The following is a 20836-nucleotide window of genomic DNA, read 5'->3' as shown; positions in this document are numbered from 1 at the left end:
GGATAGAGTCCAGGAGTCCTGGCTGCCAGCCCCCTGCTCTGACCACTAGACCCCACTCCCCTCCCAGAGCTATAAAAGAATCTAAGTTTCCTGCCCTTGGCCTGCAGTTAGCGGGCCAGAGAATTCAGTTTCCCTTTCTTCAGCCTTCAGCAGCTTGTCCCTGCGGCCACGCCTGAGGTCTCCGAAGGGAGGACGCCCCAGCCTCCCAGCCCAGCCCAGCCCCCCGGCCCGGGGAGGGAGGCCCCCACCTGGTGATTTTGAAGATCCTCAGCAGGCGGATGCAGCGCAGGACGGAGATGCCCAGGGGCGACATGACGCCGAGCTGCACCAGGACGATCTCCAGCAGGCCGATGCACACCACCAGGCAGTCGAAGCGGTTGAAGAGGGACATGAAGTACTGGTGCAGGCCCAGCGCGTACATCTTCAGCAGCATCTCGGCCGCAAAGAGCGCCAGCAGCACCCGGTTGGCGCTGTCTGCAAGCAGTGAACCCGGCCGGTCGGTGCACTGCAGCGCGGGGCAGATCCCCCTCGTGTAGGGCCTCCTCCTCCGCCCCTCCCTCACCCCCTGCCCCCCCACTTACACTCACCTGCCCAGAACGTCCCTCCCCACCCCAGCAAGAGGCATGTCCGTGCACGGGGAGCGGGAGTGAAACACAAGGCCAGGAGGAGGCCCCACGTACACACAGGCCTGGGGAGAGCCTGCAGCCCGGATGCCCACCTGTGTGTGCGTGGCGTGCAGGCGTGTGCCCACGTGGGTGGGCACGCACGTCCGTGCAAGTCCTCGTGTGCTCCCAGGCAGCAGGCTGCCCTGCTCACCTTGCGCATAGGTCATCCACTCCAGCTGCTGGTGGTGCTCGGACGCTATGGCCAGGGTGTTCAGCATGATGAGCAGGATCACCAGCCAATAGAAAAACTTGGACTTCACCACCTCGCGGCACTTCCTGCGGTACAGGCGGTTCCATCGCCTCCAATGCCGGCTGGAGAGAAAGGCCGAGCGGGGTGACTCCGGGGCTCCCGCCACCCAGCCCCAGAGGGCAGAATCATTGCAAAGAGTCCTGTCCGCCAGCTCGTAGGGGCCCAGGAAAGAGGGGTCTGCAGACGGGGGATCTCTATTCCTCCCAATCAAAGGCCCCACTCAGTCGCCACGAAGCCAAACGGGGATGAACCAGAGTAACATAAAAACATCAGAACGGCCCGACTGCGTCGGACGAAAGATCCATCCAGCCCAGCGTCCTATCTGCTAATAGTGGGCAATGCCTCCCCCAGAGGGAGGGAACACAACAGGGTGATCCCTCTCCGGTCTCCCATTCCCAGCCTCTGACAAACAGAGGCTGGGAGACTATTCCTACCCACCCTGGCTAACAGCCATTGATGGACCTAAGCTCCATTAATTGATCGTGCTCTTTTTGAACCCTGATGAAATTCTGGGCTTCACAACCTCCTCTGGCGAGGAGTTCCACAGGTTGACTGCACTGTGTGAAGAAAAACTTCCTTTGGTTTGTTTTAAACCTGCTGCCTGTTCATTTCCTTTGGTGACCCCTCGTTCTTGTGTGATGGGAACAAGTGAATAACTTTTCCTTATTCGCTTTCTCCACACCAATCTGTTTTTATAGACCTCTATCATCTCCCCCGCCCCCCCAGTCTCCTCTTTGCTAAGCTGCAGAGTCCCAGTCCTTTAAACAGAGGAGACCCTGGGGCATTGCTGAACAAGGGGTCTCAAAGCCCTTGGGAAGTGTGCGTCATTTATCCCCATTTTTCAGATGGGAGAACTAAAGGCACTCGCCCAGGAACAGAACCCAGGTGTCCTGGCTGCTTGCCTAGCGCAGTGTCCAAGAGACGCCTTCTCTTCGCTCAGCAGCTGGTCCTCTGGAGAGGACGCTGCTCTTTAAAGATGCTGGCATCACCCGGTCACAGCTCGGCATGACCCTGGATTTCCTGACACTGCTGACGCACCCCCGGAGCCGGGGCGAGCTGCGCGGGAGGACAGTGCCCAGGCGCTTGACCCAGCGGCCCCCAAAAGAAGGGGCAGGACCACCTGGGCAGGCTTTTTCAAGAGCCAGACACAGCAAAATCCACCTGCACTGAACGCGGCGTGTCCACCCCCAGCATAACAACGCCAGCTCTGCCGGGGTGGGGGGGGGCTCGCGGCTGCAGCGGCTCCTGTGTCAGGCGGGAGGGAGGCAGAGGCCGGGGCAGCCCGGGAGCGTACTCACAAGAAGAGGATCCATTTGTTCATGCCCTCGATTTCATACAGGCTCTCTGTCTCGGAGCCCCCTTCCTCTGATGGCAGCATCCCTGCGCGAGAGCGACGGAGGGTCAGTAGGTTCCCCCCGCAGAGCCCTCCTGCCTCCTGGAAGGGAAACTGAGGCAGGGGCGGGCAATCATTTTTGATGAGGGGGGCACTCCAAAATGTTGTAAATGACCAAGGGCGGCACTTTTCTCTGGTCTGGGACAGAGGCTGGGTGCAGAAGGGAGCTCGGGGCCAGGGATTGGGGTGCAGGAGAGGGTGTGGGGCTGGAGAGTGGGTGAAGGAGGAGCTTTGCCGCTTCCCCTCCACCCCTGGCGCAGAAAGGCAGATGGAGCAGGCAGCCGCTCTGAGCCCTGGGCTGTTCCATGCCGGCCGGATTGAAAAGCTTGGCAGGCTGAATCCAGCACCTGGGCCGGACCTTGCCTGCCCCGGCTCTAAGGGTAGGTGTGGCAGCGTGTTGGGGTTTTCCCGTCTCCTGCACCCCCGTAGTGGCACGAACAGACTCCCCCAGCCAGTAGAACAGAGGGAGTTTATTGCTTCTCCAGGATACAGCACAGCACAGATGTCATCTGGTTCCAGGGCAGGCCTAGGATGCCTCAGCCCCCCTTGAGATAGGGGAGACTGGGCCCCTAAATCCCAGCCCCTTTCCCTAGGCTGCTTCCTCCATGAAACCAGCCAGAAACCTAACTCACTCTTCCAGCCCTGCCCCCAGCCAGGGCTCCACTCCCCTCCTTCCCATTGTTCCGCTCCCTGGGAGATAACTGGTCAGACAGGTTCGACACCCCCTTTGCATAATGACTCATCCCCCGCCCTGCTGGGCCGTGCTGCAGCCAGCAGCCAGTGGAGATCACTCACAACCCCCTGCCCAGCATAGCAACCAGCAAGGTACCCACACTACCTCACAGTAAGTCAACACTAGCATGGGAGGCGTGTTTGCAGCTAGTGTAGACGCACCGAAGCGCCCGTTAATCTAGCGAGCTCAGGTAACGGAGCAGGGAAGGGGCGGCCGCAAGTGTTTCCGTGCGAGTTACTCCTGGGCCTAGCACATGCTGTCACTGCATGATCGGCTCTGGTAACCGAGTGACGGCCCTGAGAGGTACCCTGATCAGCACATCCGCCAAGGAGGGTTCCCTTCTAATGCCCCAAGAGACACAAGCCACCCCAAGAGACACACCCACACCACAGAACCAGCCAGGGAAAAAGGAGTTTTGGCACGGTAATGTGCATAGAATCGGCGAGGCGCTAGACACCATGGAGTGTAGCTGCTGGCAATGGACCAGTGGTGGAGCTCAGAGATGCTCTCACTATACATGGCTCCAAGCTGTGTTCAAACACCCCACGGAGCAAAGGGACTATGAGCCAAGCAGCTACCAGCACTCCAGTTCAATCAAAAGGTAATGGGAAAGGGGAAGTTGCCAATAATTCTTCTAGAGCAACTTCCACTCAAAGCCCTTCACCAATGGGAATGAGCTCAGCTCCAAAGAGGGTAATATTAGCACCCACTGCATAGGGGGAAACTGAGGCACACATTGGCAAAGTGACTGGCTCAAGGCCGCCCAGTCAGTCAGTGGCAGAGCCAGGAACAGATTGCAGGTTTCCCAAGGCCGTGGCCTGTCCTACACCATAGAAGGCTGTCCTTCCTCTCCAAAAACTCTTCATCTATGGCGGGTCTGAAGCAGTTTCTAATCATTCAGCCTGGATAACGTCAAGGGAAGGGCAGCCTCCCTCAATGAGTAAACTAGGAGCCAGCCCCCCTCCTCCCATCAGGCTCTCTGCACGGACACTCCCCCGATCCCCGCCCAGTGGAGGATAACCATTCTCCAGAAGCAACAGGGAAGCCAGGCCCGGCTTTGCCGGGGTGGGGATGGTACCTTCTCTGGCCCGGTGGCTGTCCATGACTTCGGCGTGAATGATCCAGTCCATGTAGCCCTTCAGATCCTCCTCCAGCTGCTGCTTCTCCCGCAGCTTCTGGAATGTGCCCCGCGACTTGGCCTTCTCGCGCTCCTTGGTGAACTCCCTGGAAGAAAGCCACCGGGCTAGCATGAGGCAAACAGAGAAGGGACCACGTGGGGGGACTTCAATCCAGACCTGACTCATGGGATGTGCCCCTTGTGTGTGTGCCATGTCCCAGTCTAGTGGCTAGTTCCCAGGAAGGATAAGAGCCTACTACTGCTGCCAGCTAATGGAGTTACTCCTTTCACTCAGCTGAAGACTGAGAAAGGATCAGTCCTGCCTTTTCCGTCTGTTGCGCAATACCGCACCACGAGTGGTGGTGGTATGAGGAGGAATACAAAGCCAACGACTGGAAACAGTTCCCTAGTCCTCACTTTTTATTGGCATCCTGTGGAACTTCTTGCTGCAGGAGACCACAGAGCCAAGTGCAGCCGCTGGACTGTGCAGAGGGCAGGTTAACATTAGGAGCCCTGCTGGCTGCCCCCATGGCTGCTCCTGAGGAAGTCAGACAGCGCGTCAGAGCAACAGGGGGAGCTCACACCGGGACTGCCAGCTGTGCGCACTCCCCGCCACGCGCCGTAGCAATGGTGACTCATTGGGGGGAAACAGCTTTGGCCTCTTTGCGCTCCATTCGGAGGGATGGCTGGTGTGTTGTGGGAGGGAGGAGAGTTTGTCTGTCTGTGGTTTTTTACCTGCTCGTTTTAGAATCATAGAATACTAGGACTGGAAGGGACCTTGAGAGGTCAGCGAGTCCAGCCCCCCACCCTCCTGGCAGGACCAAATTAATTTCTTGTCTGAGCCAGAAAACTCTATGGATGACTGGAGGGTATTACATTTTGTGGGGCCCCCTAGCCTCTGGGATGAGGCCAAAAATAAGGGGCTCAAAGTATGGGAGGGGGTTGTGGGTTGAGGCAGGGGATTAGGTGCAGGATGGGGAATGAGGCTCTGACAGGGGGTGCTGGCTCTGGGGAGGCGCTGTGGATGACGGGGCTCCAGGCTGGGGCTGAGAGGTTGGGGGTGCAGGAGGGGGCTCAGGGCAGGAGGTGGGCTGGGGGTGCAGGGTCCGGGCAGAGGTTAAGGTGTAGGAGGTGGCTCAGAGCAGGAGGTGGCTCAGGGCAGAGACGGGGGTTAGATGATGGAGCACTTACCTGGGGCACGTCCCCATTAGTGGCACAGGCCCTGGGGAGGGGAGGGAGCAGGTGGCTCTGCATGCTGCCCTGCACTTGCCTTCAACACCCACACCCACAGCTCCCATTGGCCATGATTCCCAGCCAATGGGAGCAGTGGGGCGGAGCCTGCAGATGGGGGAAGCACATGGACAGAGATTCCCAGCGCTTACAGCTCCAATGCATGTAGCTGCGTCCCATCGCCATCAAGCAGGGCTGGATGCAGGGCCGGATTAAGGGGGGGCTAGCTGGGCAGCTGCCCGGGGCACCAACCTATGGGGGGTGCCCAATGGCAGCTGTAAGGTGTGCAGCGCGCCGGGGGCAGGGCTGCGCATGCGTTGTGCGCCTGCTGCCCGGGGCGCAGGAATGACTCAAGCCGGCCCTGGCTGGAAGTCAGGGCCTTTAGCGGCTGCAGTCTAGGGCGTCTGGCTATGAGGGCACTGCAAAAACAGCTGCACTTCTGGCAGCCCGGAGATCTTTCTGTGGGCCCCCGTTAGCCCAGGGCCCTGGGCTCAGCCACTGAGGCCCTTGCTGAATCAGCCCTGCTGCAGCGACCAAGGAAGTGCCACTGGTGAACTGGGAAGAGAAGGGAATTTCACAGGGACTATTGAAACCGCGCTGGGGCAGGGGCTGTCTTTTGGTTCCGTGTTTGCACAGCACCTAACACCATCGGGCCCCGGGCCGGACGGGGCGGTGAGGTGCCGCCACAGTAGACAGAGTCTTCCGAGAGACAAGGGAAGACAATTGAGGCTTCTGGTACCAAGGAAGAAGGGAAGAAAAAAAGTAAAACCCAGATTCAGGCCTTGTGTTTACATCACCAAACTCAGTGGGGCCTGGCCCCGCGTTTTCACCATCTCCTGCATGGCAGGCGCCTGCTGGGCTGGAGAGACAAGCGGGGGGCAGTCCACGCGCCTTACCCACTGAGCACGCCCAGCACCAGGTTGAGCACGAAGAAAGATCCCAGCAGGATGAGGCTGACGAAATAAATCCAGGGCCACTCGTTCCCGATGGCGTCGTTCACCTGAGCAGGAAGAGACAGACCAAGTTCCCGAGGGAGAAACAAACCCACCTGGCCCAGCCCTTTGCTACCCTGGAGTAGCAAAGCACCTCAGAGTCTTTACACATGGGGGACGGAGGCAGAGAAGACAAGTGACTTGGCCATGGTTACAGTGGGAGTCTGTGGCTGAGCAGGGACTTGCATCAGGTTTCAGGCTTGCCCCTACCCAATGACCAGAAGGGCCATTGACCAGGACCTTAGCTTAAGTCAGCGAAGAGCCAACTCTTTATTCTGCCACAGACTTCTTGTGTGGCATTGGGCAAGTCACTTAGCCACAGGCCTCAGTTCCTCATCTGTGCAATGGGGATGATAGCTCAGCCCTGATTCCCAGTGGGGTGTCAGGATGAAGCCGGTGAGGTGCCCTGAGCTCTCTTGGTGAAGAGTGTTAAAGAGGTGAGCAGAGTTTGAATGCGCTCTCCACTGACATCTAGCAGTGAGCTGTGGAAGAGGACTGCAGGAGCTGATCATATTTGCATAGGCACGCCCACCATGCCTCAGAGCATGATGGGATTGCCTGCCCAAACAGTCTCTTCTGGCTGTTTTGGGATCCCCAGTCTCCTTGCTCCTGGGGCAGGAGTACTAAAGGTTTATTATCCTTGTGTGAACTGAGGGCAGCAGAACTGCATTTGGCGATTCCTGACTGAGGGACCCTCTCTCAGCTCAATGGCACTCATTAGGCAGGGAGCTGGGTGCTAAAGCACAGTGAGGTAAGAGGGGGGAGGGCAGATGCTGGTATGAGCCCTGCTGAGGGCCCCTAGACAACATTTGACTTTTCCTCTCCACTATATAGCAGAGCTAATTTGTGGACACTTCAGGCACCCAGGCATCTGTTGGGATAACAACAGAGCTGGCACAGATTATCCATCAAGTTCTTAGACCGTAGCTAGGCTACGTCTACACTGGCATGACTTTGCTCAAGAACTCTTTTGCGGAAGAGTTCTTGTGCAAAAACTCTTCCAGAAGAGAGTGTCTACACTGGCATGTGCCTTTGCACAAGAGCATCCGTGCCAGTGTAGACTCTCTCTTGCACAAGAAAGCTCCGATGGCCATTTTAACCATCGAGCTTTCTTGCGCAAGAAATTCATGTTGCCTGTCTACACTGGCCTCTTGTGCAAGAACAGTTGTGCAAGAGGGCTTATTCCTGAGCGGGAGCATCAGAGTTCTTGCACAAGAAGCCCTGATTTCATACATTAGAACGTCAGTGTTCTGGCACAAGGACTTGCGGCCAGTGTAGACAGGCAGCAAGTTTTGGCACAAAAGCGGCTGCTTTTGCGCAAGATCGCACCAATGTAGACACAGCCAAGTAGAGAGAATTTTTTATTTCAGAAGATGGAGAAAGCTACTAGGGGAGCAGCTGACAAAGTGATCACGAAATGAACGGTGGAAGGGCACATGAGCTATGTCTACACTCGCGGCTTCTTGCATGAGAAATATGCAAATGAGGCTAAGCGTGGAATATTGCTGAGCCTCATTTGCATACCTAATGAGCTGCCATTTTTGCAGAAGAGGCTCTTGCGCCAGAAGGAGCTGTCTACACGGCCCCTTCTTGCACAAGAAAAACCCTCTTGCGCAACGCCGTTATTCCTGAAAATAATCGGCATAACGGCATTGTGCAAGAGGGTTTCACAGTGGGACAGAGGCCACTCTGGCTTAACCAGGAGATTTTCCATGATCTACATTTAAAAAATAAAAAGAGTCCTACAAAAAGTGGAATCCAGGCCAATTACAAAGGATGCCTATAAACAAGTAGGTAGAGACAAAAGTAAGAGAGTCCATGGCACAAAACGAGATCAGATTAGACAGAAACATAAAGGCTACGTCTACACTAGCACCCTTTTCTGGAAATGCTTGAAACGGAAAACTTTTCCGTTATAAGCATTTTCGGAAAAAGCGCGTCTACATTGGCAGGATGCTTTTCCGGAAAAGCACTTTTTGCGGAAAAGCGTCTGTGGCCAATCTAGACGCGCTTTTCCGCAAAAAAGCCCCAATCGTCATTTTCACGATCGGGGCTTTTTTGCGGAAAAGAAATCTCTGCTGTCTACACTGGCCCTTTTCCGGAACAGTTTTCCGGAAAAGGACTTTTGCCCGAACAGGAGCAGCATAGTTTTTCCGGAAAAACACTGACGCTATTACATTAGATCGTCAGTGCTTTTCCGGAAATTCAAGAGGCCAGTGTAGACGGCTGGCAAGTTTTTCCGGAAAAGCGGCTGATTTTCCGGAATAAGTGGCCAGTGTAGACACAGCCAAAGGGTAACAAGAAAACATTCTACAAGGACATTACAAGCAAGAGGACCGGCCCATTACTCAGTAAAGGTGAGGGAATAATAACAGAACATGTGGAAATGGCAGAGATGCTTAATGACGTCTTTGTTTTGGTTTTCACCAAGAAGGTTGGTGGTGATTGGATGCCTAATATAGTGATGCCAGTTAATGGAGCAGGATCAGAAGCTAAAATACAGGAAGAAGAGGTTCAAAATTTCTTAGAAAAGTCAGGTTTCTTCAAGTCCCCGGGGGCTGATGAAATGCACCCTAGGCTACTCAAGGTGTGGACTAAAGAGCTATCTGAGCCATTAGCCATTCTCGTTGAAAAGTCATTGAAGAGGGGAGAGATTCCAGAAGACTGAAAAGGGCACATATTGGCTATGTCTACACTGGCGGGCTCTTGAGCAAGAACCTGCAGAGGGTCCACACAGCCTGCCCGCTCTTGCGCAAGATTTACAGTACGGCGTCCGAAGAGAGGGCTTCTTGCACAAGAGCTACGCTCTTTTCTAACAGGTGTAAGCCCTCTTGTGCAGGAGCTCTTGTGCAAGAGGGCAGTGTGGACGCGCGGCAGGGGTTTCTTGCTCAAGAAAGTTCAATGGCTAAAATGGCCATCGGAGCTTTCTTGCACAAGAGAGCGTCCACACTGCCATGGATGCTCTTGCGCAAAAGCACATGGCCGTGTGGACGTGTTCTTGTGCAAGATGTTCTTGCGCAAGAACCCACCAGTGTAGACACAGCCCCACAGTCCATCTATAAAAAGGGGAAGAGCACAACCCAGATAAATACACATTAGCCAGTTTAACTTCTGTGCCAGGAAAGTTAATGGAGCAAAGAATTAAGCAATCAATTTGCAAACCTCTAAGGGTAAGAAGGCGATAAGTGACAGTTGGCATGGATTCATCATGCCAAACCACCTGAGAGCTTTCTTTGTCAGGATACCAAGCCTTGTGGATAGGGGGAAGTGGTGGACCCAGACTTAGTAAAGCTTTAGGTAGAGTTTCACATGACCCCCTCCTTAACAAGCTAGGGAAATGCACCCTTACTGGAGCTCTGATAAGGTGGGCGCCAAACTGGCTGGAAAGCCATTCCCAAAGAGTAGTTCCTGGGGTTGACAGTGAGCAGGGTTCCCCGGGGATCAGTTCTGGGTCCAGTCCAGCTCAACGTCTTCAGGGACTTAGATGACAGCACAGCGAGTACATTTCATGTGAAATTTGAGGAAGGCACCAAGCTGGGCGGGGTCCCAAGGGCTTGGGTGGGTAGGAATAAAATGCAGAATGATCAGGACAAACCGGAGAGATGGGCTGACGTACATGGGATGACATTCAATAAGGACAAATGCAAAGGTGACACGTAGGGAGAACACGAGAGGCACGTGCCCCCCTAATGCCATGGGCAGGAGTGGCAAGGGGCAGGCCAGCAGCTGGTGGGGCCAGAGTCCCTGGGCATCCAGGGGGACTAGTGGGGGGCCTGGCGCCCGCAGCAGGAGTCCTGCCCCCCCTACTCCCCAGCAGCAGGGGGGAGCAGACCAATGAGCACCGCACAGAGGAGGGGTAGGACCACCCCACACTCACTGGCAGGAAGTGGGGCCACACAGCCGGGGGAGCAGAGTGAGCCGGGGCTACGTTGCCCCACTGCCCCGCCACTGCCAGGAGTGGGCCCTTTGCTCGGGGTTTCTAGCCAGGGCTCGCCGTGGGGAGCCCCACTCACCAGCCGCGCTGTCCGGCGTTCTGCACATGCGCAGATCACCCGAACCCGGCTCTTCCGGGATGTAATCGACTCGCCACGGGTGACTAGATGACATAGATTGTCGAGCCCTGTTTATAGCTATGAACCCAGTTTACAGTGTTTCCCCAAATTAACAAACATCAGAACGGCCAGACGGGGTCAGAGCAAAGGTCCCTCCAGCCCTGTGTCCTGTCTGCCCGCAGTGGCCAATGCTGGTGCCACAGAGGGAGTGAACAGAACAGGGAATCCTCACATGATCCCTCCTCTGTTGCCCATTCCCAGCCCCGACACACAGAGACCAGGGACATCATCCCTGCCCAGCCTGGCTATGATGGACCCAGCCTCCATGAATCTCTCTAGCCCTTATTTTAAACCCTTTTAAAGTCCCGGTCTTCATAACATTGAGTTACGTCCCCCCTTTGTGTAAAATTGTTTTGCTACACTCAGACTGTGTGTGTGTGTCTGTGTGTGTGCGCGTGTGCGATTGTCGCAGGTCCCTGGGCGGTGGCCCGAGCTGGTTTTGTGTTGTACTGTTGAATGCGCAGACGCTGAATCCCGGCCGCAGCCCACTCTGGCTGGCAGAAGGTTACAGAGAAGAGCTAAGTGGTGTTTTCACAAAAGCTGCCCGATACCACATCAGACGCTGGCCCAGCCCCTTTCATTTCAAGCCACCCTCATGCCATGCTCCTGAGAACAAAGGATGCCCAGAGGGGTAACACCGCCCACCCCCGGCTTCCAGAGACAGAGGTGGGGCTAGAACCCAGCTCCACAATTCCCCTACCGTTCACCACGGCTCTGAGGGGAAGTTTAAGGTCATGCGTGAGGGAGCTCCGGAGCGGTCAGAGAACTGGGTCTCACCAGCCAATGGAAGGCAATGGGAGGGGGGTTCGTCTGGGCATCTCAGCTGTACTTGGACTGAGCCCGGCTCTGGGTAGCCGGCTCAAACCGTTTGGGACTCTGCAGGGGAAAGCAGCACCGTCCTCTGCACCCGATGGCTGCGCGACGGCCAGCCCACGCTGCTGACTGGCTGCTGTCACCCCCAACCACCCGTCAGTGGCTGCGTTCTGCAGGAGCGGCAGAGTCTGGGGGGCTCGCTGCTGCCTCCCCTTGGCCAGCTTGGCCAGCCCCGGTCATTTAGTGCCACGTTCTTGTTACAAGACCGCGCCGGAGCCTGCTCCCCCTGCCAGCAGGCTCAGGCCCGAGGCCAGACGTACCCAGTAGAGGACCTCCGTCCACCCCTCCATGGTGATGCACTGGTACACGGTCAGCATGGCAAAGCCAAAGTTGTCAAAGTGGGTGATGCCGTTGTTGGGCCCCGGCCACCCGCCCCTGCACTCGGTGCCGTTGATGGTGCAGTGATGCCCATGGCCGGAGCTGGCGCATGGCGACGGCTTCTCCCATTCCACCGTGGCAATGATGTCTGAGGGCGAAACCGAAGCACCGCGGTCAGGCCGAGCAGAGGAGGAGACCTACCTGCCTGCTGCTGCCTGCGCCTCAGCCTCTATGCCCACCTAGAGGAGGGCTTTGGTGCACTGCAGTATACCTCCCAGCCATCCCATATAGCCTTATAATGCCCCCAGCCGTGCCATACACCTCCAGTCCATGCTAGATTGCCATATTACACCCCCAGCCATGCCATATAATACTCCCAACCATGCAATATACTTCCCAGCCATGCCATATAGCCTTATAACACCCCCAGCCATGCCATACACCTCCAGCCATGCCAGATAGCTTTATAATGCCCCCAGCCATGCCATATACCTCCAGACTATACCATATAACCTTATAATGCCCCCAGCCATGCCATATACCTCCAGACTATACCATATAACCTTATAATGCCCCCAGCCATGCCATATACCTCCAGACTATACCATATAACCTTATAATGCCCCCAGCCATGCCATATACCTCCAGCCATGCCATATAGCCTTATAATACCCCCAGCCATGCCATACACCTCCAGCCATGCCAGATAGCCTTATAACGCCCCCAGCCATGCCATATACCTCCAGACTATACCATATAACCTTATAATGCCCCCAGCCATGCCATATACCTCCAGACTATACCATATAACCTTATAATGCCCCCAGCCATGCCATATACCTCCAGGCTACGTCTACACTGGCATGAATTTCCGAAAATGCTTTTAACGGAAAAGTTTCCCATTAAAAGCATTTTCGGAAAAGCGCATCTAGATTGGCAGGATGCTTTTCCGCAAAAGCACTATTTGTGGAAAAGCGCCCGTGGCCAATCTAGACGCGGTTTTCCGCAAAAAAGCCCCGATCGCCTTTTTCACGATCGGGGCTTTTTTGCGGAAAACAGTACTGTGCTGTCTACACTGGCCCTTTTGCGCAAAAGTCTTTCGGAAAAAGACTTTTGCCCGAACGGGAGCAGCATAGTTTTTCCGGAAAAGCACTGATGATTTTACATGAGATCGTCGGTGCTTTTCCGGAAATTCAAGCAGCTAAGTGTAGACAGCTGGCAAGTTTTTCCGCAAAAGCAGATGATTTTGCGGAAAAACTTGCCAGTCTAGACACAGCCCCAGACTATACCATATAACCTTATAATGCCCCCAGCCATGCCATATAGCCCAGTGTTTCTCACCATGGCATTCAACTTAGGGGTACTCGAGAGAAGTCTGGGGTGTACATCAACACAACTGAAATTTGGAGAAAACAGAATTTTTGTTGTAAGTTTTACAGCACTTTCTTATTTTGGTACTTTTTACACCCAAAATTTCATCTCCTGCCCAGCTGCGATTAAGTTGTATAAACAAACGTGTCGCAATGGTAGAACAAAAGTGTGTGTGTCTGAAAATTGTAGGCACTGGGAGTGCTTAGAATTTTTTTGAAGGGGTACTTAGGGTTGAGAAACACTGCTATAGCCCCCAGCCATGCCATCTAGCCTTATTATGCCCCAGCCATGTCATATAACTCCTAGCCACACCACCTAACGCCCCCTGCCATGCCTTATACATCTCCCCACCACGGCACTAGCCAGGCCCTGCTCCTGTGCCTGCAGCGCCAGTGCGGACAGTCAGGGCTGGGTTTCCCTAGGCCACCGATGGATTTTCTCCACAGCGGCAGCCAGAGCAGCACGGCCCCGATCCTCGTTCCCCATCCGGCCCGCGCTCCCCACCTGTCCCGACGTAGTAGCAGGTCTTGTGCATCTTGCCCTTGAACAGCTCCTGCCCGACTATGGCGTAGATGATGATCATGAAGAGGACCAGCAGGGCGATGTGCAGCAGGGGCACCATGGCCTTGATGATGGAGTTGAGCACCACCTGCAGGCCTGCAGCCGAGTGAAGGGGAACCCGTCAGCCCCCTCCCCGCCGCATCGGCTGCCCAGCAGGGTCCCACTTCGCACAGAACTCCTGCGCCGGCGCTGGCAGGGGCAGGCAGGGAGGGAGACCCCTGGACATGGCTGGCGGGTCGCTAACAGCCCAGGAGCATGTGTGAGACGGAAGGAGCCCTGGTGGCTAGCTCCCAGCCAAATGCCTCCGTGCCAGAAAGCCTCATGCTGCCCCAGAGGGATTGGAAGGAGGGGGGGATCCAATCTCTCCCCTTTGGGGATGGTTTCCCAATGGAGACGTTTGGCTCCTGGACACTGGGGTGACACCCACCAGCTCCCTTCACAGATGGGAGCGACCTGACGCCTGCTGTGGCCCAGTGGATTGTGTCTGCAGGCACCAGGCGCCAGCCCTCCGCACGGGCCGTAGAACAGGGACTAGCTAGACTCTGCCCCTCGGCTGGAATCCCGCCGAGAGCCAGCCCCACAGAGCAGCGCGAAGGGGCAGCCTGCGCCATGGGCCGGGACCCCCGCAGCCAGTGTGCGCCTCCCACCAGCCCGCCCGCCGCTGCCCGGGCAGCTCTCACTCACTTGGCACTCCGGACACCAGGCGCAGGGGTCTCAGCACGCGGAAAGCTCGCAGGGCTTTGACGTCAAAGCCGCCCTTCCCCGCCTGCGGCGCCCCCTGCATCACGTTGATCTGCTCCACCATCACGGTGACCAGCCTGCCCAAGGGACGAGGAAGGGGCAGGGAAGAGAGAGGGATGGGGAGATGGGGGGAGCAGACAGGAAAAAGAAATCCAAGCCAGGAAAGTCAATCCCATCCCTTACAGGTAGGGAAGCTCCCAGCCCAGCCCTAGCCTTCTCTCGGATCCAGCCGACTCCGTCGGGACTTGTCCCCATTTTTCGGGATGGCCAATGACCCAAACAACCAGCAATTCTCACAGCTCCAATTTACACCCAGCCCACGTACAGCACCTAAAGGTGGGCGGGGTGGGGGGTGAGCTCAGGGAAGCAGGATCAGTAGGGCCCTACCAAATTCACGGTTCGCTTTGATCAGTTTCACAGCCGCCAGGTCTTAACATTGGTCAGTTTCATGATTTCAGACCTTAGATCTGAAATGTCACGGGGCTGTAACCGCGGGGCCCTGATCCGCAAGGGGGTGCTGGGGGGTGTCACCGCTGTTGTAGGGGCTGCACGGTTGCCATGCTCACGTCTGTGCTGCCCGCCTGCGGCGTTTCCCACCCCTGGAGCAGGTTGTGTGGGCTACAGCCCAAAGATCGGGTGTCCGGAGTCCCAGCAGCAGCTACGAAGGTTGAGCCTGGGCACCCGAAACCCCAGCTGGAGCCTGGGGACTTCCCAGCCCGGGCAGGAGCCGCTAGGAGGGGGAAGCAGCCCCGAGCCCGGATGCCCAGAGCCTGGTAGGGTGGCCATCAAGGTACCTCAAGAACAGAGGTCAGGTGTATTTAGTGCTTCAGGGGCCCAGGGCAGGTGATGTGGGGGAGTCAGGAGTCAGGGCTGGGGGTGGAGGGGCCCAAGGCAGAGGGCGGAGGTGGGTTGGAGCTCCCTCCCTGCCCCTCCCCAGCCCAGCTGATATGTGGGAGATCCCATGTCACGGGGCAGGACTCATTTCACGGCCTGTGGTGTGTTTTTCACAGCGTAAGAGTGGCAGGGCCCTATGTGCCAGGCAGGGGGCACCCCGTGGAAAAAGACACAAGAGCCGCATACGTGAGCCTGGTCCCCCTGGCGTGCCGAGAAACTCTCACACGGCTTCAGGGGCCTTTGGACCAAACTCTCGCTGTCGGGCCTGATCACGCTGCCCCACAACCCGCCCAGGACACTGCCCCCAAAGCAGCCCTCGCTCACCCCAAGGAGACGATGGCGAAGTCCAGCACGTTCCAGCCGTTGCGGAGGTAGGCGTCCGTGTGGAGGAGAAACCCATAGGCAATGATCTTCAGCATGGCTTCGATGGTGAAGATGATCAGGAAGATGTATTCTATCTTCTCCTGCAAGAGACCGAGGGCACAAGGGGATGATGGGCCCGGAGCGAGGTGGGTGACAGGCCAGCAACTCCTAGCGGGGGCGGGGGGCACAACACAGCAGCCCTGGCCCTCCGCAGCCCATCGTTCAGCAGAGCGCTGGTCGCTCATTGCAGAACTGCCAGTGTGTGGGGTTGCACAGCGAGGGGGTGGGAATCTGCACAGGGACGCCCCTCGGGGCCCTACACAGCCCTATGACCTGCGATGAGGGTTGGTTTGCAGATGGGATTTTATAATGTGCAGCAGCACACGCGTGTGGCAGTGCTCCAGCCCCAGCCCCTGGTCCTGCGCTTCCCGGCGGGTCTTGGGGATGCCTCGGGGGCTCCAGTGACTCTCCCATTGCCTCTTGTCTCTCACAGTTCCCCGCTTCATGAGCCATTTCCATCACAAGCCAGTCATTGGCCTTCTGTGGGCCTAGGCTCCCCTTTCCCCCAGGGGCAGCCCACCAGGTGTGGGGCGGGCTGGGGAACCCGGTCCCGCCCACTTACTCCAGGTTCCAGCCCAGGGCCCTAGGTAGCAGCCGCTAGAGGGGGTCTTGCCCTTATCCCCCCAGAATAGCAGCCTCTCCCTGGGCCACTTCCCGGCTGCGCCCACAGGGCCTTCTCCCAGCACCTTGGGGAGACCTCGTCGCTTGTAGCCTGCAGTTTCCTCTACCTTGTACTTCTTCCTCCCCGGTCTGTCCCCCTTCTAGGTGAGACTAAGGTGGCCGCAGGCTGGATCCACTAGCCCACTAGCCACCTCTTGCCCCCCCTGAGATAGCTGTCCCTTTCTCCACCCTGCCCCCTGCTTGCCCAATGGGTTATAGCTGTCCTGGTCCCTATCTTTAGCCCCTTGCTGCCCCCTGTGGTCATTCTGCAGTATGACTCTCCTTCCTACCACACCCCTCCCTTTCCATTTTATGAGAAACAATGGAATTCCAGGCACACCCCATTGTCCTGGCACAGCCAAACCCTGACTTTGCTTCAAGTTATGATAAGAGGAAGCTGCCCACCACATCTGGTGAGCCTAGCTCTTGTTGTTTAGGAGGAGTTCTTGAACAAATGGACTCACAGACAGACAGACAGAGGCTCATTTCTAAACTATATAGTAAGATGACTCTCTTGCAGTTGGAACCAAATACGACCTCTTCTGCGTCTGCGCCACTCTTAAGCTCCTGCAGAACGTCTGCATTTGCAGCATACACTAAGCCACTTGTGCGCTGAAGATTGACTTGTTGGGAATATTGTCTCCCAGCTCTCTCTCTCTCTCACACACACACACACACACACACACACACACACACACACACACACACACACACACACACACACACACACACACACACACACACCAGAAGGGCAGAGAAAGTCCGAAGGGCAGACCACAGGAGAGAGTGATTGTCTAGAATCGGTGTCACGAGTCTTGCTCTCGTGGGCTTGGCAATAGAGCCACTGGGGGGACTCTCTAGTTCACGCATGCCCTTTGGCACGAGGGACCCAAGCAGGCCAGATGAATACTCTTTGAGCGACCCCCCCACTGTTGGCCCCACTTGGATTAGTGGCTTGCTGATTTGCAGGGAAGTTGCACCCACAGCCTCCCATTAACACTGTCGCTGGGCAGCATTCCTTCCTCAGCCAGCTCCCAGGCTACCTCACGCCTGCTGCTCCTAACACACACAGCCTGCCTCCCTCCTGAACCCGGCCCCATCTGAGCCGCCCCACCCTCCCCAGGGGCTTGTCCCTCTTTCTGAAGTGCCATTGAATCTGAGCTCCGGCTCCAGGGGCCGAGCGAGACCCATCAAATACTGAGAAGGGCTGGGCCGGCTGGAGTGAGGACAAAGGCCTCAGCCTCCGTAAGCACCACAGAGGGCATCCTGCTAGTCCTCTGCCCAGTGACTAGTCACAGCCGTTATTTCAGCCAGCTTGACGTAAGACCCGTTGGCGTCCAAAGCTGAACTCATCGGATTGGCGACTGGAGGGTGATGGAAGCAATTAGGGGCCTGGGGCATGTGACCTCTGAGGAGAGGCTGAGGGACTTGGGTGTGTGTAGTCTGCAGAAGAGAAGAGTGAGGGGGGATTTGAGAGCAGCCTTCAACTTCCTGAAGGGGGGTTCCAAAGAGGCTGGAGAGAGGCTGCTCTCAGTGACTGCCCCCCGGCCGCCCCCCAGCTGGCACTGTCCATCACGCGCATCACTGCCGGGCCCCTTCAGGCACTGGCCACAGCCACAAGCAGGCCGGCTCCCCCCTCGGGTCAGTGCCGGGGTCTGCTGGAATCCCGACCCTGCCAGAGGCTTCCCTTTCCAGGGCCAGACGCTAGCCGATGCCCGTCTCAAGCAAGCGGGCTGCACGCCAGATAGACCCGCAGAGAAAGTCCTGGGCACTCATTAGGCTGGGGCATCAGAAATGCCAGAACTGAGGGGGACTCACCCTAGCAGCGAATGAGACCCGTGATAAAAACCCTCCCCCTCTAGGTAGGGTTGCCAGGTGTCGGGTATTCACCCGGACAGGCCAGTATTTTCGCCTCCTGTCTGGTAAAAAAAATTCAGAGAATACCGGACACCTGAGATGCTCCGTATTCTCTGATTTTTTTCCCCGGCCAGAAGGCAAAAATGCCAGGCACCTGGCAACCCTACAAACACTCAGCACTCAGCCTACCCACCCCCCTGAACCCTCCCCAAACCCCCAACACCCCCAGCCCCCAAGTTCCCCAAAGCTGCCGGCACAAAATGGCTGCCGGCCAAAGGACCTAGGGGAAGCAAAGCTTCCCCTGGGTGTTAGTGCTCAACTGTCCTCCTGTTCCTATCCCTGCACTCACTCTTATGGGACATGCGGTTTTATTTTATTTTATTTTGGCTTAATAAGTCCTTGGAGTCCTTTTTTTTTTTTTGCTCAACAACTTTGGTCTCTCTCCTTCCCCCCCCCCCCCCCCCCTCCGCTTTTTTTTCCCTTCAACAGAATTTTTCCTGGTGTTTTTTTTGGTGGGGGGCAGGTGTTTGGTATTTTTGTTTCAACCATCTGGCAACCCTACCTCTAGGCGCTGTGCAAGGAAGCAGGCCAAAGCCCGTGTAGGCCTCGTCAGCCCGCAAAGCTGCCAGGTGTCACTGCAGAGCTCTCAGCTCCAGCTCATGATGTGACCCAAGAGCCTCTTTCAGCTGAGTAACAAGGAGATCCAGGGGTCCCAGGTGCCTTCTCATCCCCCCAAGAATGGCACGAGAGCCCAAGTCACCCTGTCAGTGTTATCACTGCGAAATGCACGTACTGGAGTCCTGCAAGGAGCTCTGTGCATCTACTGAGAACAGGCATCCTTCCAGACGAGAACCCTCGCCTGTCCTCTCTACGGCCGGGTGTAAGCTCGCTCAGTGGCTGTCCATTTACACAAAGTCAAATGTTACGGAAGAGAAGGGAAGTCAACAGGAAAGCAGCACGCAGGGAGACCAAGCCTCCGGGGCTGGCCGTCTGGGAGCAAGGCCAGTGAACGCAGGGGTCTGGCAGAAATGCAAAGCCAACACCACATCAGGAACTAAGCAGACAGCACGTTTGCCTTCGTTATCGCGGGCTCACAACCGGCCGCGGCTGAAAACACTGCAGACGACTTTGGGGAAAATAAGCTGTCTGTGGGCAGGAGGTTAACGGGCTAGTTCAGTTCCTCGAAAGCACGTGACGATTTTATGTTATACGTGGCCATTTATTTCCACTGCCCCTACTCGCTGGCACTTGACTCCCTGCTCCTCAACGTATTCTGGGTGACACCTTACATCCACCGAGGTGCGGTGATGCTAAGCCGAGTGCTGACCCCGAGCTGGCTCACACAAGCGAGTGTGGCTATGCCTTTGGGAGCAGCGGGCCTCGTGGCTCTGGGAGTGCCAAGGACAGCTCATCCCAGCGGGACTCTGAGTCTGGGGTGCACCTGGGGTTAACCAGCAAGGCACAGCCCGGCTGGCATAGGCCCGATGAGAGCTCGGGGGTCCAACAGGCTGGTGGTGTCGGGGAGGACTGGGAGGTGGTATCAGCAGGACTCCCTGACTCCAGAGGCAGTGGGTAACAAGGGAACTCAGTCCTGGACACCCTGAGACTTACGGCAGCGCACGTCTCTCAGGGCTACCTGGTGTAATGGTTAGGGCAGAGAGTTGGAGCCTGGGGCTCCAGGGAGCATTGCGGGGTTAGCTCCAGAGGCCAGGACAGCTGGGTGCCGAGTCAGAACTCCAGGGGTCGACTCACATCTCTGCCACTGACTCGCTATATAGCGCTGAGCAAGTCACCTGGCCCTGTGCCTCAAAGGTTTCGGTTCCCAATAATTTCAGTGGCCCGTGTGAGCTTAAATACCCTTGGGTACGTCTGCCCTGCAGAAAACCACCACCAGCCTGGGACAAGTGAAGGGGGCTGGTGCTACAGGCTCCGAGACCCTGCTCCCCACTAGGTTTCCCATCCCAAGTGTAATCCCATGAGCCCAAGTGAACCAGGTCCTGAGACTTGCTGCTGCAGGTCTGTTTTTGTGGTGTAGACGTACCCTTTGAGGACCTGGGCTTTTCCCTTTGTGCTCCAGCGTACTCACTAGCAATGGATTCTTTCTTCGGTGCGTGCTCTGGGGTCTGTGTGCCGGGCTGCAGCTAGCAGACGGCTTGGTGCGCTTGGGATGGTGACTGGGTCTGGGAAGGCTTAGAGGTTTCTTGGTTGTAGGGTTCCAGTGCTGAAGCTGATCCTGGTGTCCAGGGAGCTGATGTAGGAGTGTTCTAGAGAGTCGGACAGGGGGATGGTGCTTGCTGAAGTGGTGATGGAAATCTAAACATCTGGGCTGCAAACATCAAACTACCCTCACCGAACAAGGACACCCCGCCAGGGACATAAGTCGCATCAAGGAATGAGCTCCCCAAACCTGCTTCTTTCATGGCGTGCATCCGACAAACTGAGCTGCAGCTCATGAGAGCTTATGCCCTAATACATTTAAGAAACAACCAATGGTCCTGCAGCACCTTAGAGACTTACAAAACATAGATGGTGTCATGAGCTTTTGTGGGCATAACCCACTTCTTCAGATGAACGGAGTAAGAGGCCCAGGGTTCAAATAAATAGCAGAGAAAGAGCGGGGATGGGGAGGGAAGGAGAAGGGGGGAA

At 56.5% G+C, this 20836-nt stretch overlaps 1 protein-coding gene across 4 annotated transcripts in view; it reads right to left on the bottom strand.

The window, feature by feature from the left end:
• CACNA1S (calcium voltage-gated channel subunit alpha1 S) overlaps positions 1–20836 on the bottom strand; it is an 89291-nt gene that overhangs the window by 52388 nt on the left and 16067 nt on the right. For all 4 annotated transcript variants that reach the window (XM_089773632.1, XM_075910480.2, XM_075910483.2 and 1 more), the window contains exons 3-11: positions 15575–15714; positions 14300–14433; positions 13559–13711; positions 11626–11831; positions 6285–6388; positions 4120–4265; positions 2214–2295; positions 817–977; positions 249–474 (exon numbers count right to left, since the gene is read on the bottom strand). In XM_089773632.1, coding sequence (XP_089629758.1) covers positions 249–474; positions 817–977; positions 2214–2295; positions 4120–4265; positions 6285–6388; positions 11626–11831; positions 13559–13711; positions 14300–14433; positions 15575–15714 — 1352 coding nt within the window. The remainder of the gene's footprint in view (positions 1–248; positions 475–816; positions 978–2213; positions 2296–4119; positions 4266–6284; positions 6389–11625; positions 11832–13558; positions 13712–14299; positions 14434–15574; positions 15715–20836) is intronic.

Source organism: Pelodiscus sinensis, chromosome 27 (assembly GCF_052426305.1).
Source record: "Pelodiscus sinensis isolate ZL-2025 chromosome 27, ASM5242630v1, whole genome shotgun sequence".
Taxonomy (NCBI): Eukaryota; Metazoa; Chordata; order Testudines; family Trionychidae; genus Pelodiscus; species Pelodiscus sinensis.
The sequence above is the reverse complement of the archived record's forward strand: the minus strand, read 5'-3'. Positions and strand labels throughout refer to the sequence as shown.